The sequence below is a fragment of the Anas acuta genome, chromosome 1 (assembly GCF_963932015.1).
Source record: "Anas acuta chromosome 1, bAnaAcu1.1, whole genome shotgun sequence".
NCBI classification, from domain to species: domain Eukaryota; kingdom Metazoa; phylum Chordata; class Aves; order Anseriformes; family Anatidae; genus Anas; species Anas acuta.
In genome coordinates, this window is record NC_088979.1 from 20682448 (window position 1) to 20700420 (window position 17973).

Genomic DNA, 17973 nt, shown 5'->3' on the forward strand with positions numbered 1-17973 from the left:
TTTTAATTGGAAGCAGATGTGCAATGTGGTAGGTAGGAGCAGGCGTCTGCTTAATGTGAGCCCCTAGAAAACAAATTCTATATGATCACTTCAGAAGGGAATACCACAATTCAAAGGAAAAGATTTAAAATGAGACTAGTAGTCACTCACAACCAGTTGTCTGGTCAATTTGTCTTGCCAATATTTCTTACCAGTTATTAGGATTCAAGAATATTCTCTTTTCTTGCTTGATAGCTTTGCAGAAATGGATGGAGCATTCAGCTTCAATGAATTGGCCACAGGAAGATTTCCAGGCCACCTTTTCCATTGCAAACCTTTTGGGAACTCCAATTTTCCAGTAAGATGGCTACAGAGAAGTACTATTGGGAATGACTGATCTGGTTATTACTTGGGAAGGGACTTTTAGCCAAGTAATAGAAACTCAGCACCTTGATTTCAAAAATAATTTTTGAGCCAGGTCTCCTGGTTTTGTCACAATTTTCTTTTTTTTTTTTTCTTCCATCAGAGTGGATCTGCCAGCCTACTGCAGGCTGTTTTTGTGGAAGGTGTTAACAGCTGCATCACACATCTGCAGTTATCAAGATTCATGAGGCTATACTTTTGCTCTACACTTCATTGCAACCCCTCTGGCCCTCAAAAACCCAGTAGCTATACTTGGACACAAGCAAGGTAATCACCAGGCAATCATCTGCAGCAGGGAATAATTTAAACAGCAAATCTTCTACTTCCAGGTGGGAAGGATAGAAGACATGAAAGTGCAATAGGGAACATAGGCTGAGAAGGCTCGATTGTAATTTTTTTTTTTTTTGGTGCATTAAATCACTGTGAAAACATTTCTTCAGACTCATTCCAGCTACTGGAAAAAGGAGTTATACTTCGTGAGCATATGGTCAATTTATACTGTGTCACCATGTCCTGCTCTTTACTTGTATAATAAGCTTTCTTATACCCTTTGTTTTGTTGTTCGTTGAAAATGTTCAAGCAGATTTTATCTCAGTTCTTATCCTGTCAGGTTCAGTATCTTACATGGGTGTGTTGTAACAAGGGGGAGGCCTTTTGAACCTCAGCTGAGTAAAGAAATTAAACTTACGGGTTAAAATTAGACTGATGCAAATGTTTTAAGCATCTTTGAAATGCATGAAATGTAGAGAGAGTTGCAAAATTGAGGTTCTACGAAATGTCACTTCATAGTGGTCAAGTCCCAGCATTTGGACTGACTTTTCTAGATCTTATGACAAAACTGCAGCTTCAAAGTTGATGTGTGCAGAGAACCTGTTTCCCTGCTGGCTTCCCAACTAGGAGGAGGACCACGAAGAGAAGATGATTTGAAAGACAGAATGAGACTTGGTCCATTTCCATCGTCTCAGTGATTTAAAGGTAAACAAAACAAAACAAACAAAAAACATGCTGATGAAACAGCAGAAGACCAGAACTCACTCAGATTTATGAAAGCCCTCCCCTAAGTAGCAAATTTAATCTAGTTATTTTGTGATGTTATTAGTAAAACAGCTAAAGGCATTTCTACATTGAAGTGAAAGTGCACACATGCCCAAGTATTCTCTTTTATGCTATTTTGGGGACATAAATCTCCAATGTCTTGGTTTCATAAGCCTAGTGATTTCCAGTGCACTGAATAGATCAAATCTCGCTCTGAATAGATCAACTCTAGCTCCAACTTGATCAAAAAGTAACCTCCACGTTCATCAATGAAAAGTGACAACCAATTTTATTAACGGTATTCATTATAACACATAATATGACAGTGGAAATATTTTTCTCTGTACGATTTTTGAATGGAAGAAAAGTGCAGTTAGTCTGAGTTCCTTACATTCATTAGAAGCAAGACTATTGAAACCATCAACATTTACAATGACACATAAGCAAACACCAGAACCAGTGCCAATAAATACGCAGAGTACCGAAATAAATATTTACAGAATTAAAAAATAAAATAAACACTGATTAAGTATATCCTCGTGAACTGTCAGGGGAGAAAGACGCTATTGCTATCAGTTAGGTTTTCCATATGTTGAGAATACAGATAGCATGGTTTTGGCTGGGACAGAGTTGATTTGAGGAGACACTAATTTATTGAAGTTTGCAGAGGTGGAAAGGAGCAGAGCACGTCTACCAGTCTGTTACAAAAACACCCCCTGGAGCGGCCTGATCTTGTACTCTGAAAAAGTTGGTGCACACAGCCTCGCCAGATCATTCACAACCCTTTTAGATAAGAAGAGCAGGGAGGTCTGGCTTTACTCGCTCATTATCTCAAACAGGTCACACGCTGCCTTCATGGGGGTGGCCGACAAAAAAACACGAGGGAAAAATGTAATAAGCAATGATCCGTCAGCTATAATACGACTAGTAAAAACAGATTGAGTGACTTCTAACAGGACACATCTGTCCCTTTCAGCACATAGGAAACCCCAAGAGCATCAGCTTGTCAAATGCAGTGTGGAGTAGCCCCTGCTACATTTTCCTCAGGCACAGCATGATATTTCATCAGAGCAAGGCTGTGAAAATAGACTGGATCTCTTCTGTAATTTCTGGACTTACTGAATCTGTATTTTCCACCAACCACATTCATATCTCATTCCCCATTTCAACAGGGCTAGAAGCCACGACTCTAGAGCTTTCTGGAGACAGACAGCTGACAAACATAGAAAAGAAAAATCAGATTGGCCAAATTATGGGGTCCTCGCTCAGCCTTAACACCAACCACCACTACTAACAGACCCAGTGGTTTCAGAAGGAGTGCTGGCGGATGGAGCTATTGCAATCTCTCCCATGGCAGAGGATTTATTTAAATTTTATATGAAGTTAACAGCTTTAATCTTGCTTCATCTTTTGAGAATCAAGCTAACATTGCTTCTGTCAAGCCATGTGCTGCAGAAAATTATTTGTGCCTTACTTAGGATTTGGTGCTGCTGCTGCAACCCAGAGCATTTGTACCCAGTTTACCCTTAGTCTACATTTAATTCCCTTCTCCCACCAGGACCAGCAGTACAGCCCTTATTTCATCCCATCTCCCAAGCACCACATCAGCCCTTTTTTGTCCCAGTTCATCACCAGCCCTGGCTTTTCCTGCTGCTGCTGTCCTGTCTGGCAGATGCTCACCTTGCACTCCCCTGGAACACATGGAAAGGGACGGATGACAAACTCTCCCATGGTCTGTGGTGTGCAGGTAAGTCATGGGTGGACCTTCCTACGATCTACCATTAACTGAGAAACCTCACCAGCTGCATAGCTTTTACATTTTAAGGTTAGGCTTAATTCAAAGCAGATGTAGCCAATTTTCTTTTACGAGCATATTATGTTCAAAGCCTCCAATGCATCTGTATAAAAAGCCCATGGAAACAACCTGGTACTGAAAGAGCAACTGTTTTGATGTAACATCATTCAAAATAATAAAAAGCTGTCCCAGTTCTTACCATTCAGTTCCCTGTGTATTGTTCTCCCTTAAAACAGATTTAAGATGTTGCTGTGAAACAATAAAATGGAGGGATAATCATTTACCATATAAAAAAACAAGAGCAATGACACCATAAGCAGGGGTTTTAGTGCTCTGGAAAGGATCTGGTCCTGTTTTTGCCGTCACAAGTTAAATTAAGGAAGGCAGTGATTGTGTTAGCTGTAATTTAAACATGCTGAGCACTGGAGTTATGTGCAGGAGTGGTTGCTTGTTAAGATGGAAAAACAATGAAAAGACATGTTTTGCATTTAGATCAGTGAAAGTACAACTACAGTAATATCAAAGACTGCACAATCACCTGAATAATGTTAATCTCTTAGAAAAGGGAAGACTTATTTAAGTAATACTTCCTATTTCCTTCAGAATTAAGAGACTAAGGACCTTCTCCAGTTCTTACTGGAGACTATGGAAGATTTACCACAGTAAAAACTGGGCCATAGAAAGAGATTGTCAGATTGTGTCAGCAAATGCTGAAATGCTGCTTTTTGAGCTTTGTGCCCATGGCTGCATTAGCTTCTATTTCAGAGCACTGCTTGGATGTGATATTACCGGCAAAGCAATTTTCTTCTAGCCATTGCTAAAAGAAGCCTCTGAGCAGAACAGTTTATACTCCTTGCCCTGTGAAGTATATAACCTTTTCCTCTCTCCAGTACACCTTTGGGTCTATTTATTTTAGTACATACAGAAAGGAAAAAGAAAAGCAGCTCTTACCAAAGATAAAGAAAATCTGGGCACAGTCTCCATAACACACAGCCTCCAGGCTTTTCCACAAGCATGACACGCTTCCCTGCTAGATTTGCTAAATTGTGCACAACAGAGAAGTGGAGGGATATATTCCACTTTGCAAAATAGCACTCAGCATCCTCACCCACGTGTATGAGATCACACAGCAGAGATCTCCGTTTTAAATATCTTTGCAGCTTGTTCTGAAAGCAAATTCATTTCTTTCCAGACTTAGAAGTAGGAGCAAAGCCCTTGTGAAGAATATACTGGCAGCAGCTCCTGCTTTCTAGTGATGGAGGGCTAGGGCAAAAATCTGTTTCCCAAGCTATTGCAGTACAGCTGAGAGGGAACAGGAGACAGAGTGGGGGAAAAAAATGGTCCCCAGCAATAGTTTTGGATGGAGAAGCCCTCTGAGGTAGGAAGAGCTTTAACCACATGCTTTTGCAGGAGTAAGGCCGCCCAGGATGTGGCCTGGGTGGTTACAGCTCTTACTCCTTTGCATATGGCAATGGTTCTTCCATTTTCCTCTTCAACATGGACATGGGAAACAGAAATCAAAGCTGACCTTGCCAGCTGAGATGCTCACAGGGAAGACAAGATGTGAGCTAATGATGAGCTAGAAAATTACCTGTAAATCAGATTAAAACTCAGCTGTACTCCAAGAACAAACAGCTGGATAGATTCAGATACCTCCTACTCACAGTAAACATCCCATCCCTCTTCAAAGGAAGAGAGGGATGGTCTGCAGAGACCAGTCCCAGGCCACTGAATGATGACTGACAGTGTATCCTCAGTATTACATCTCAGAAGAGTCAGTCATTGTGCAGTTCTGTGTGGACAAATGGGGTTATGTCATCGCAATGAAAACATAAACAAAGCAAACAAACACAAAAGCACAAACCAAAACCAAAGGAAAAAAAAAATAAAAAATAAAAAAAAGGAAAACCCAACATTAAAAAAAATACTGCAGAAACCATTATGTGCAAACTCTGCCAAGACTCATTTCTGCAGCGTCTTTGAGTTGGTGTCAGTTTGCTTTTCCAAGACAGAAGTCTCAGCCTTTCATATTAATAACTATGAAGTTACATTTTCAGGCCACCTTGCTTGAAGTCCCACATTATCGCTGTTAGATAACCGTCTGCCTTGTAAGTGGCTATTGTTGCCGTGAACTGTCTCTCTCATACCATTATCTTGTTGAAAAGCCTTTTCTGAAAGTAGTCCATTAGAGCAGCCAAAAAAAACCAACAACCTCAGAGCATGGCCATGTAGCAGAATCAATGGCTCCCTTTGATCTGCAGGCTCAGTCAGTGCTACAAATTTAAAAACAACTAGGTTTTGCTTTGCTAAGCAAAGCCTGTTAATTTGGCTCATCTGCACTTACAGCATCTTACTGAAAATGCCATCTGTATCAGATGTGTTGAAGACTTTGGTGCAATATTCGCTTAGCTTAGATAAATAATTTAGTAAGATTCATTAAAAAATAATCAGTGAATTAATTTTCATAGTGTACATCTGTGCATGTAATTTTTAAAATTCAGTCCTCTACTACCGTGAATGGTGGTAAGGATGGTCACAGTGGATGAAGGAAATGCTGGTGATTGATGGAATAAGACTGAACATAGATTTTCTTATTCTAGTCATGTAATTTCTTCTGAAACCTATTACATGTGTTTGAGTCCTATTACTGGCAAGAGCAGAATGCATATGCACTACAAGGAACGTACGACCCTTTATGTCTGTTGCAGGCCACACATATAGTACAAAAAACTTTACTCCTATCGTGACAAAAGAAATCCACAAAAACATCATTTCATGCTACCAAAGGGAAATTTTTTGTGCTGATATATAGGACGGGAATGTATATCACTGAAATCACTGTAGATAGCTATAAAACGCTATGCAATATATAGAAATAGCCGAATAACATACAAAATTTACCAGCAGTGACTTGAAAGTGCAAGGAGTATATAGAACTAAATGCCAAGTTCTGATCTATAAAATCCTTTATGAACTTACAAGCTGGTCATTACAAAGCATCACTCAGACCACAAAACAATGAAGAAAACAAGGAAACAAAAGTATTCTTGAAGAAAATCAAAACAATTACAGAATTGGGAATGTTATCTTTGGGACTCAGAACACCATTTCTACCTTGATACCTACCAAAGCCAAGGAAAATATATGCCTGGACACAGTAATATAAATAAGGATGCAAACCACCACAGAATGCCTCGGGACTGTTATTACCTCTTGATGTCTCAGCCTCTAAATCCAGCAAGCCATTAACTGTTTGTTGTTAGGCATCTCACAGCATTTTACAGGGATCTTTCAGGAATTAAACACAGGTGTAAAGAAGGCCTTTGAACCTCCTTTCAGTGATTGTTTTAGGCATTGTGTGGAGTTATACAAATATATTTCTATGGAAATCCAAAGCCCTAATAAATATTACATTTTCTATTACCTTTTGAAATACTAACATAGTTAAGTTTTATAAATACAAAGTTAATCTGAGCATTAAATTGTATTTTTACTCTCACACGACCGTTACCCTGAATCAATGTCATCATGTCATGATGATCCAAAACACTGACACCCTACTACAAGGTCCTTTCCCATTTTCCTTGTCAGGATATGATTGTCCTTAAAATATGTACATAGCAAGCAGCCAAACGAACCACCGGGAGCTCTGCAACATGTACTTACACTAGGTATGCGACAGAGAGTGACCAGAGAGCACCTGGCCTCGCAGGTGAGCGTGGCTGCGCTCCCAGCCCGTGCTGGGCAGGCAGCCCAGGACCTCCTGCTTGGCACCGGGGTTAGCACGGAGCAGGAAGCTGCGCGCCAGCATGCAGGGGAAGGAGGGAAAATGGGGCAGAAAACAAAAGAGAGAGAGAAAATGAAGGGAAGCCAAAGCATTTTAATGATGATTCTTGTTAGTCGTTACGTGAGAGGGAGCTAGGCTAGTGTTACTCTATTGGTTTTCTGATACATACATGCCACAACGCAAACAAAATGCATACGATGAACAATTGCCACACACAAGTCCCGTAGAGATGGTAGCTGACATCTTCAAGTGATTCAAAGGATGCACCACTGATTCTACCTGCAATCAGTGCTTCCAGTTTTTATGGTATTACCCAAGCCCACCACATCCTCCCGCCCTCTCAACTTCCAGTACCCTATAGAATCTCCCTGTACAATTTGTCCATGAAACAAAATGGGGAATTACGATTTTTTCTGCAGAGTTGTCATGCAGGGAAAGACATGTCCCTTACAGTCAAATGGAAACAGAAGAACAGAAAAAAAGGATGTTAGGCTTAGGGGCGAACACCAGGATAATATTCCACGTTCTGTACATTCATCCCTTTGAGGGTATTTCAGCTTTAACTTTCAAAAATGCACAAGCAGAGTCAGGCTGACTGCAAACCCCCTTCTCAGGCAGAGGAGATAATCACCAGCGTGTTTTGAGGCAGATTTAAGGTACATCCCCTCAATCCGTGCATGGGAGTGTGCATGCGTGGCCGTGCTCGCACGGGTGGGAGTGTGCAGGGTGTGCATGTCTGCCTGTGTGCATGTACGCTAGGAGGAGGCGCGCTCTGACTACACATGCATATGTACAACGTGTCTGTGTGAGAAGGCATGTAGGAAACCACACGCATATATGTCATAAAGAAAACGTATAGAATAATCTTTGAAGTGTATTAAGGTTCGTTCTTAAACCATGAAAACAGGGACAGATGAGAAAAACCAATACTTTCTCCCTATTCACTGGGGTGTTGCAGTTCAGTATCAAATCCTGCAGTCATTCCAACCCTAAATGCCAATTTCACTCTTGTGACTATCAAGTCATTACCCCAGTGAACTGCACATATAAAACATTCTCATTATTGTGTTTCCTGGCTTTTTATGGTTTATCTATAACCTTAATATCCTTCAAATATATATTGTGTATATTTATTTTCCTTTTTTCTTTCAGTTTAAGAGACAATAAAACCAACTTCTATGTAAGATCAGACCCATTAGCTTCAGTTATGTGAATTTAGGATTCTCTGCATAATATAGACATGTATATTTTTAAAATGTATATTATTTGTCAGATACACTGGAGTATATATTTTATATTAATTGTGGTCTGATGATTAAATACTTATATCAAAATATTTTGTAAATACATAATATTTACCTTTAGACTTCAGTGATTTTTTTGAGCTTTTTCAGTGTATCATAAAAATATGTCCTCAGGCACATTAAAACCCTATTAAATTTCTTGGAAATGTTGTCAATGCCCACATATAGTAGCCACTATTCAAAAACATCCTGGCCATTAATACATTTCTCCTAAGATCCAAGCTCATCAGACCATTTTATGGACCATTAGCTTACCATATTTCTTTTTCTCTCTTAAAGTAAAATTATTCTGACATTATTTAGAATGAAAATAAAAAGCAACAAGAACCCAGACTTTCTTTAAATAGTCAAAAACTAATTTTATATATTTTAAAAAATAATAATTAAAAAACATGTTTATCACCTGGGTTCCTTCTCTGTAAGGTTTAAGCCCAGAGCAACTTTGTCTAAACCCCTGAAAATAGAGGTTTGCAATGTCAGTGCTGTCAGAGCCTCAGCTCTGACACACGGAATGTGCCACTGGAATTAAATCAGCACTTCAGACTTACTTATCTGGGGATGCATGAGCCCATACAAAACAGAGTTTTGCTCTAATTTAAGGTACTTACACAAAGTTCTATCACTTTAGAACTGTAAAATTATCTACCTATAAAAACTAACTTTTGTTTAAACTCTAGATAATACAGACAGGTGATTTTTCTTTTTATAAAAAATCTGTAGCATTGAGTAAATCTGCTAAAATATGTATATATTTACACATGGCAAGCAAGTTATTGTATAAATGTGATCAGTGTGTATATATTGGCATTTAGTAAAATGTTTCCCTGAACCTGATTGTATGCATTATCGGACAAGTATTGATGTAAACATCTGAACCTACGTCAGGTGTCTCTGTTACCCATTTACATTAGAGCAGATCAAAACCAACCAAACAGACAGACAAATAAAAATGTTTTCCTGCTGGACAAGTCCACCCAATGCCTTAATTAGCTACTGCACGAGTCAGTCAAGTCTGCTGCTGAGCAGTGCTCTCATTCCCACATCAGGTAAAATACCTGTTAGGTTTTTTTTTTTTTTTGCTTGGCATTTTTTCCCAACATCTTGTAGAGCAATCACCATTTTTGGAGCCAGGCACCCACCCTCCACTCCTCCCCCAGAAATGACTAAAAGATAAGTGTAGTGGAGAACCTCTCCTGTCGCTCCTTTTGTAACTCTGTTCCCTTGAAGAACTCATGGCACTGCTTTGCATGAGGGAAGATGCTCTTTTAGGTTCATAATCCAAGTCCTGCTTCCACAAAGGCATGTAAAATGAACTTCCCCAGTGTTTAGTGCTGTGGAAAAAAGATACAAATGTAAAAAAAAAAAAAAGTGCTTGGAAAGAAGTTGACTTTTCATATTCATCCATACAGTACTATAAGAAGGGATTCAGAAGTGGAGGCCCATGGAGTACTGTTGAAGTAAGCCTTTTAGGTGCCTTTCTTCAGGTGATGCAAAACGTATTCATTATTTATGGTCTCCTATGCAGATTTTCACACACCAACCTTGCTGTCCAAATTGGTCTCCACCTGCTATTCAATTATTTTTTGGCACTGTCCTGGTACATGGCAGCTTTCACAGTTGTCCCTGCTAAGCCCCTGTTACTAACCCGGCGTACTAGTACTTTAGAGACAGGGATTTTTGTTCTGTGCATCTCACTTTTGGCCAGGTGATGGTGTGCAACGTGATGGCTGTTACTAGTGTCTGTTCCATGGCTGGCTGGATGTGATGCAAGGTGTTTAATGCTGATGGGTATTTTGGAGTCCTTCATTGTGCTTGAGGGTGTTTTCAGTGAGCACGTGGTTGTTATTGGAGACACAGGTTTGGAGCGTGGCACGCAGGTGACCCCTTCGTCTGGAGGCTTCCCTGGTGGGTTTTCATCTGGCTCAGCATAAAGGTCATAAAGCGCATCCCCACTGTAGCTGTCCCTGGGAAGGGTCTCCTTCTGGATGCTCGTGGTACTGTCTTCCTCAGGACCGGGGGTGGTGGAATCCCAGTAGCCCTCATCACTGTTTGGGACACCCTCATGCTGCTCCTTCTCCCTGCCCTTCTGCTCCTCTTTGTGGTTGAGGTGAATGGGGATCTGGTTGAGGCCACCACGTTTCACCGCCACTCTGTTCTGGGCCCCCTCAGTACCTCGGTTCTCCTTCAGCCCCTCAGGTGTCTTTGTCCCTCCTCCTCCTCCTCCTGTTTGGGTCTCTTCTGTCTGCGACAGCATATCCCAGAACTCCTGGAGGTATGTATCATCCACCTGCTCGGGGCTGGCCATCTCCTCCCCTCCTCCTTGGTAGGCCACCATGGTGGGGTGTTTCTTGGAGGCGCCCAGCTTGCTGACCCCGGGGGTGCTCTTCTCACAGCCGCCACTCCCGCCGCCCACATCCTCCTCCTGGTCCGCAATAATATCTCCGCAGCCTGTAAGAGAGTCAAAGCTTTTCAGTGAAGTCACGTCAGCAAACATCAAACAAATACGATCAATCGATTGCTCTGAGGGTGGATCAATAGAGGAAGGGTCAGGGGCGGCTGCCGGCTCTTGACCGCTATCACAGTGAGGTTCAACAGGGGGAATAGTCGTTATTGGAATGTCACCTGTTATGGCCGCATCCTTCGCAGTCCCAACCTCTCCGGCACCCGGGTCCGGTCGCTCGCGGCAGAGCTCCTCGGGTCGCCTTCCAGCAGCGGCAGGGTCCTCCCCGGGGGGGGTTTTGCTGTCCCGCGCCTCCCCAGCTCCCACCTGGGGCTCCTCAGCCGAGGTGTGCTTCTCATGCAGCGATTCGAGACCGACGTCTCCTGTGCTGTTCGGAGTTTCAGACAAAGGTTTTGGCGTCTCCTCTTTGATGCACTCCAAGCTGGCAGTCAGAGACCCCGGCATAATGAGACCGGACTGGATTTCCGAGGCTTCCCCCCTCTCCTCCTTGCCGTTTTTGTCCTTTTTATGCCACCGCATGCTGCTGAAGATCCCTTTCAGCCCCTTCTTTTGTCTGCCGCCAGCCCGCTGATCCGCATTCTCTGCCTTGCCGTTCTCCGTCCTCCCGTTCTTCCTCAGCAGGGAGAAGAAGCTGTGTGACTTCGCCACCGAGCTGCCGGGGGAGACGCCGAGGCTGGCGGCTGCCCTGCTCTGAGCATCCTTGCCTTGCGGGTCGCCGCCACCCTGGTCCTCCTTCTTGCTGCTCTCCAGCACGGCGTCGGCCAAGCCATCGTGCGTCCTGCTCCGCACCATCCCCGCTTTGCTCGCGCCCTTCCCCTCCCCACCTTTGCTCCTCACCCCAAAGATGCTCGGCATGGTGCCCCCGGATTTCCTCCTCTTGAACAATTTGAAGGCGGTTTTGTTAATCTTCCCCGACGGCTGCTGCTCGGCGGCCGGGGGCTCGGCACAGTCGCAATGCGAGTCCATGACTGCCGCCACCGCGTCCCCGCCGCGGCCTCCTCGCCGCCACCGCCCCGGTGGTGGTGGTTGTGGTGCCCGGTGGTGGTGGTGCTGTGCCTCACTGACAGCCCCGCCGCCGCTCCCGCTGCCGCCCTCCCATCTCCATGGCAACCCGGAGGGGGCTAAGCAGCTTTCCTCCACCGCCGTGGGCCTGCGCCAGGCCGCTGTCATCCACTCTCAATCAACCTGAGCCGCCGCAGCCACGCCGGCAGCGCCCCTTCCTCCACCCCCTCCCCAAAAGGGTTTATATAACTTAACCCGTGTCGTCCTGCGCGGCTCGCCGCCTCACGCAGCCCGCCATGGCGGACGGGTGCTGAGGGAGGACCTCGCACCACGCTGCTGTGGCATGGACCCCGTGCCCCTGCCTCTCCCCGGTGCCCAAGACCCCCGCTGCTGGTGAATAGTGGCCGCTTGCTTCTCCTGCCGGAGGAGGTTTAATATGATGGCAGCCCCCACACAAGCCTTTACCCACACCTCACATCCACTGCATGTGGTCACGGTCCCTGCAGCGTGGCCACAGGGTGCTGCCACCAGGACTGTGGTGGCACAGTCACATCAGGGTGGCACGGTGGCCACAGACCCCTCTCAGTAATTGCAAACCTAATCCAGATGCAAAGTAAATTAACCCAGCCTGACAGGTCCTGGATAACCTGCTTTAGCTGGCCCTGCTGGAGCAGGGGTTTGGACCAGGTGACATCCAGAGGTGCCTTCCACCCTCTGCCACCCTGTGATTTGGAGCTCCAAACTGGCTCGGCGGCACTGCCACCACAGCAGGGCTGTTTGAGGCTGGGAGCCGTGCTCTGCACCCAGCTGTGGAGGAGATCTGCTTTCAGCTGGAGCTATAGTAACCCATGGACCCTGGCCGCCTGATGCTGACTATACGGGGTTAGTCTGGGTTCCTCCAAGCAGAAGCACTTGTCTGGGTTTTTAAACAGCCCTAAACACAACTGGGAACCACTACAGAGAAGCTGCATCCCCACCCTCTAGCTTGGGGCTAGGTTTTGGCCCCTTTGAAATTAGTAAAAGCTTTTGCTGTTGACTTCATTGTTTGGAAGAATTAGTTGGTTGGGTGGTGTTTTTTTTTCTTTCTATAACATCATCAGACATTCATTGCACTCTCCCATGAGAACAGGTTGAATTATCTGTTGTGAATAATTTATGCAGTGAATTTAGCCCTTTTTCTGATCATGTATAAAAAGTTCCATTTGCATTCACAATCACTGCATGTTCAGTAAGTGCAATATGAGCACATAATTCAACATACAGGACTCTCCTGCCTTCTGCAAGAAACAGAGGAAAGGGCAAATGAGGCAGAAGCCAAAATTTTGACTGGAAGAGGAGGAGTGAGTTATATCTTACAATGTGCACTACATACACCTGCCCAGCACCCACAAGCCATGGAGACAGGACGTCACTTTGCACCTCCATCACTCATGAGTTCCCCCATCATCTGGTAATATTTCTGCTCTCCAGTCAGATGGATGAAACTTGATAAAACAGAGAAAATACCAAATGTTCCTGTGCAAATGCAAATACACAGAGCAGACATCCTTTGAAAATTTGAAGGAACAAAACCTGGTCACATAGCTTGTGCAAAAGTAAACAGAACAGCTAATAAATAAGAGTTGGCCAGATGGCTGAACTTACCAAGTTTTTGTACTTTTTATGCTGGTGTTTTGCTATGTTTCACCAATTCTTTACATTGAGCCAATTCTTCTTGCAAACATTGAGCCCAAAGTAGTGGGATACAGAGATATGAAAGGATGAGGACAGATGACTTAATGCTTCACAGCTGTATGGAACAGACAAGTTATTGTGCCCTCTTCTTTTTGTGTGTGTGATTATCTGCCGTCATGAAAGAAAGGGTGGACTTTCAGCTTGTTTTTCAGTCAACTTAAAATCCAAGCGTTAATGGAGGAAAGTGACTTGAGGTCAGCCTGAAATTACCTCTTGAAAAATGTTCTGACAAATTGAATCTTTTCTGCACATTTGTTCTCCATCTTTTTACGCTTTTAAAAATATGATTTAAATAACCTTGTGTACCTCTGGAAATGGATACTCATTCTACAATGAAAAATCAAAGCACTGAATTTTGAAAGGGACAAATGAAACATTCACGTTCTTTTTTTTTTTTTAATTAACTTTTTTTTTTTAATGGCAAAACATCTGTGAGTTCAACATGAACTCGTGACATGCTTTGGTCAACTCGCCCTTGCAGGGCTAAACAGGGAAAGCTTTCAACAAAGCATTCACCAACTTTTAATTGAAGACAAGTAATGCTGAGAGGTGTTAATGTTCAAGCAAAATCACTTTTGCTCTTAGTGATGTTTAAACACTGGAGAGCTGTGAGATCAAGGGGCTTGGCAGAAAATGTTCTCTGCCACATTTGTTGTGCCCCTGTCCTCATGTATAACAGGAATTTCACAGAGAGTTTAGTGGTGTTCCCTTGTCCTTTTTGTTCCCTCTGCTTTTGTCAAGGAAGTCCCCTGGAAGCAAATTGTGTCATTTTTGCAGAATTGTAAAAGGATATAGGATCAACACAGATCCAAGGTGAAGCAGGTTGGTTTCTGGAACAGGACAGTGAGGAGCTGAATGAAAGGGAGCCAGAGACATTTTCATCCTTTTGGCCTTTTTTATTCTGTCTGGTTTTACATTCCAGGAAGCTTGCACAAAGCCTATGTGAGCAATATCTATTTCTTACTGTTTCTCCCCAAGGTTTAAAACTTACTCCTCTAAATTATCGTGGGGAGTCATTTCTTTATGGCTCCCCTTCATCTCTGTAAATCTGAAAAGGAAGTTTGCATCCTACAGTAGAAATTGTCATAACTGTCTTTCTGGCAAGGCACAGGAAAGGCTGACAGACACTTTTTAAAGTGAAAACAAATTAGGATCTCTAATTTTAAAGTGCAGAAAGACACCACAATCAGCTGGGAGCATCAGAAGACCAGAAGACAAGTGACAGCCAAGTGGTGGTAGAACTGTTTTCACCACATCCTCCAGACCCATCTCACCTCAAGGGACATCTAGCGTGGTGGCAGAGATCCCACTCATCACAGCCACACCAGCAGATTTATTCCAGCTGCAGAGGATACTGGAAAGGGTCTGTGGAGGACATGTTCCTGGAGGAGATGGGTTTTTTGATCTTTAAAATTAATATACCAGACATGCAACACTATGTAAACCATCCTGTCCCTCATTTTGACAGAAGACCCTGAATTTTGTGGCGTTTCAAGGCTGCCTCATGTGCTGAACAGAACAAAAGAAAGAAATTTGATAGGACAGAGGTGTCTGTAGATCTATGCAGGTGCAGGAATTTTTCACTTTAGGCTTAATTTCTAAGAAGCTTCAGAGACTCCAGAGAGTCAGGAGCAGTCCTTTCAACATATTGCCTGCTCTGTTTTATGCCAGAATTTACCCATTTTCTGCTGAAGTGTTTTTTGTTTGTTTATTTGTTTGTTTGTTTCTCCCTTTGGTTAGCATTCTCTAGAGCTGTGTTTCTCCCCTCACATGTCCTACAGTGTATATATAATTCATGGTGTCTAAAGAAGATAAATCAATATAAAACTGGTAGGCCCTCCTGATGATGAGCAGGGAATCTAAACTGCAGAAAGTGAATGGCAAAGCTTCAGCCAGCACAGTGCCTGCATCCAGACCCAGGCTGGTGATGGAGTAAAAGTCAGTAGGCTTTTAAAAAGCTGCAGACAATTATCATGCCAGGCTCAAGAATTTAAGTCTGAGTACAAGGAGGCCCAGAGCAATCACAGGTCCACAGGGAAAACAAGTCCACTACTTCAAAAGTTATTTCAAACGCTGCCATTTCTTCTTACATGGACAGGTGTGCTACAGCACAGAAAGACACCACAATGCATTACAGTATCAGGAAATGGAAGAGATACCATTTGCTGGATTACAAAATCAATGGGCTCATTAAAGAAGATGTAAGTAATGTCAGATCTCTGCTGATACCTTAAGATCTGCTTAGCAAACCACTGGGACTGGGAAAAAAAAAAAATAAAAAAAATTAACACCAGCATTTATTTTATTTATTTTAATTTAGAAAGAGAAATGGGGATAAAAATTCTTCTATATGAGGCTTCTTTCTGTAATACATACTAGCATACATACAAATACAGGAGAAAGGTGCCTGGATTTCTAATATTTGCCACTTGTTTGCACTTACTTCCCCAATTCTATGTCCTCTGATAGTGCATACTTCCACCTCCAGCCTGTGTGGCAGCAGCTAGAACCTCCTTAGGGATATCTGCTTTCATCCTCCACCCTCTGCTTTCCCAGGTCAGATATCCTTTTCTGCAAACCAAACTCTCACGAGCTGCAGAGGCATAAAGAGCAAAAATGTGCAGATCAGCATGCCCAGAGTCTGGCTGTCCCTCACTCTTAGACAGCTCAAACTTGGGGGTATCTCAGAGAAACTGCTCTTAAATGAATCTAAAAAATGCAGCATAGGTAAGGAAAAATGAGTTTCTTACACTCCATCAGCCTGTCATCTGCACACAGGCTTCGTGCTCACTACCACCAGAAACTGCCTAATACCACCCTGTCTCCTTGGTTAGCACATGAAAAACTCTCAGTGGGAAAATCTGGTACCAGTGTATGTGTGGCAAAAATTGCCAAGCATGGGAGACACAAATGTCCCCATAAAGTATGGCTCCAGTCTCCTGGGAGATAATGAATGCTCATGACTTTGTTTTTTGTACCAAAGGGCTGTGGTACTGGGAAGTGTACATGGAGAATAATAGACCTGTTTCTCAAAATAGAGAGACGTGGACTCATTTTTCAGAAAATTATGTCTGAATCACACAAACATATTGAATTTTGAATTACCTGCTGCAGAACTGTGCAATTTAAGTGAGCAAACTATCTTCTAAATCTCCAAGAAATTACACCAAAAGAGAGCAGAGGTACAGGTTCTTCAACAGGTAAGTGACTGTGTGCTTCTGCAACACAAATGTGGAGGAAATTATAAACAGTCACTGAAGTTTGACATGCTTACACACTGGTCAGGTCCAGCCAAAATGGGAAAATCCCATTTCATGAGCATGGAAGATCACGTATTAGACCAAAGAATGCTGGTGAGGACTTCACTAGGAGGAATGCTTCTTGTTCTTACCAGTAATAACTCTGTGACTAAGGCCAACAACACCTTCACATGTGAAAGGAATTTTGCAGCAACAGTGAAGTTTTCTTTGTCACTGTCACTCAGACCTAGCATCCCTTATGGGTGCAATTTTACAGGGGAAAAAAAAAAAAAAATCAGCAGGAAATGGATTGAACAAACCAGTAATGAGTTTTCTGAGATCAGCTAAACAATCTGAGATGAGAAAGAATGAAATTGTTGTTTTCTGTTTTTTCTTTTAAAATGAAATAACTTTCCTGTGTAAATTGCTTTTGGTATGCTGTTTTAAAGGGAAGAATAAGAAGACAACAATACCCCTCCCAAAATGAAACAAAACAGGAATTTGACCCAAAAGAAAATTATTCAATGTTTTCCAGCTCAGCCAAGAGGCTGAAAAAAAAAATATGTTTGTAGGCACACAATCTCTGTGTTATCCAACTGTTCTTCCCAATGCAAAATAAAAGGATTACACAGGAATAAGGAAGCAACTTTAAAAAACGGTGAGGGGAAAAATATGCTTCATTTGTCTTACAGATAAATACAAATTAAAAATGCAGGCAGTACGTGTAGTCTCCCCAAGGGACAGATTTGCTTCTAATTAATAATATGTTAGTGCCCTGGCCCACTACATTAAAAAACAAAACAAAACAAAACAAAACAAAAAACTCTAGATTAATCCTGCTGTAACATCATAGCTAGAACCTCTAAGAATTAACCCAGCCCAATCCCAGATTTACTTGCACTGTGATTACTGGAAATGTGGAGAGTTTATTTTCCTTCACCTACTGGATCGAGAAGAGAAATATTGTTGTTGTTTTTTTTAAATCCCATAAATATATATATATATATATATATATATATATATATAATTTTTTTACATGGATATGCATCCATTCACTTTCTTCTTTGGTGTTTACAATATTTCAGGCATGTTAGCAACTTTTCTTCTGTTTCTAATTGTGCTACTTAAGCCTTTCTATTTCAAAAATTAATGAAAATAAAATCCTGTCTGTGCAATCCCAGCAGACCTGACAGACAATAGTACCACAGGAGGCA

The 17973-nt window shown here is 42.6% G+C and overlaps 1 protein-coding gene across 2 annotated transcripts; it reads right to left on the reverse strand.

Moving 5' to 3' along the window:
• Positions 1-1703: 1703 nt before the first annotated feature.
• AMER2 (APC membrane recruitment protein 2) lies at positions 1704-12124 on the reverse strand. Of its 2 annotated transcripts, none has more exons than XR_011092982.1 (2): positions 3118-12124; positions 1704-2288 (listed from the first exon to the last, which is right to left on the reverse strand). XR_011092982.1 is itself a non-coding variant. In XM_068671844.1 (2 exons), the coding sequence occupies exons 1-2, from the start codon at positions 11952-11954 to the stop codon at positions 9900-9902; spliced, it is 1881 nt and encodes a 626-aa protein (XP_068527945.1). In that variant the 5' UTR covers positions 11955-12119; the 3' UTR covers positions 1704-9899. The 2 variants fall into 2 exon arrangements, 1 of the variants encoding a protein (XP_068527945.1); XM_068671844.1 differs by having other exon boundaries at positions 1704-10771; positions 10946-12119.
• Between the last annotated feature and the right edge of the window lie 5849 nt (positions 12125-17973).

Excerpts from the sequence above, each read along its gene's own strand:
- AMER2 (XM_068671844.1), bottom strand. The coding sequence starts at position 11,954 with ATGACAGCGGCCTGGCGCAGGCCCACGGCGGTGGAGGAAAGCTGCTTA. Across the intron at positions 10,772-10,945 it reads GAAGGATGCGGCCATAACAG|GCTGCGGAGATATTATTGCG; the intron begins GTGACATTCCAA and ends ACTCTCTTACAG.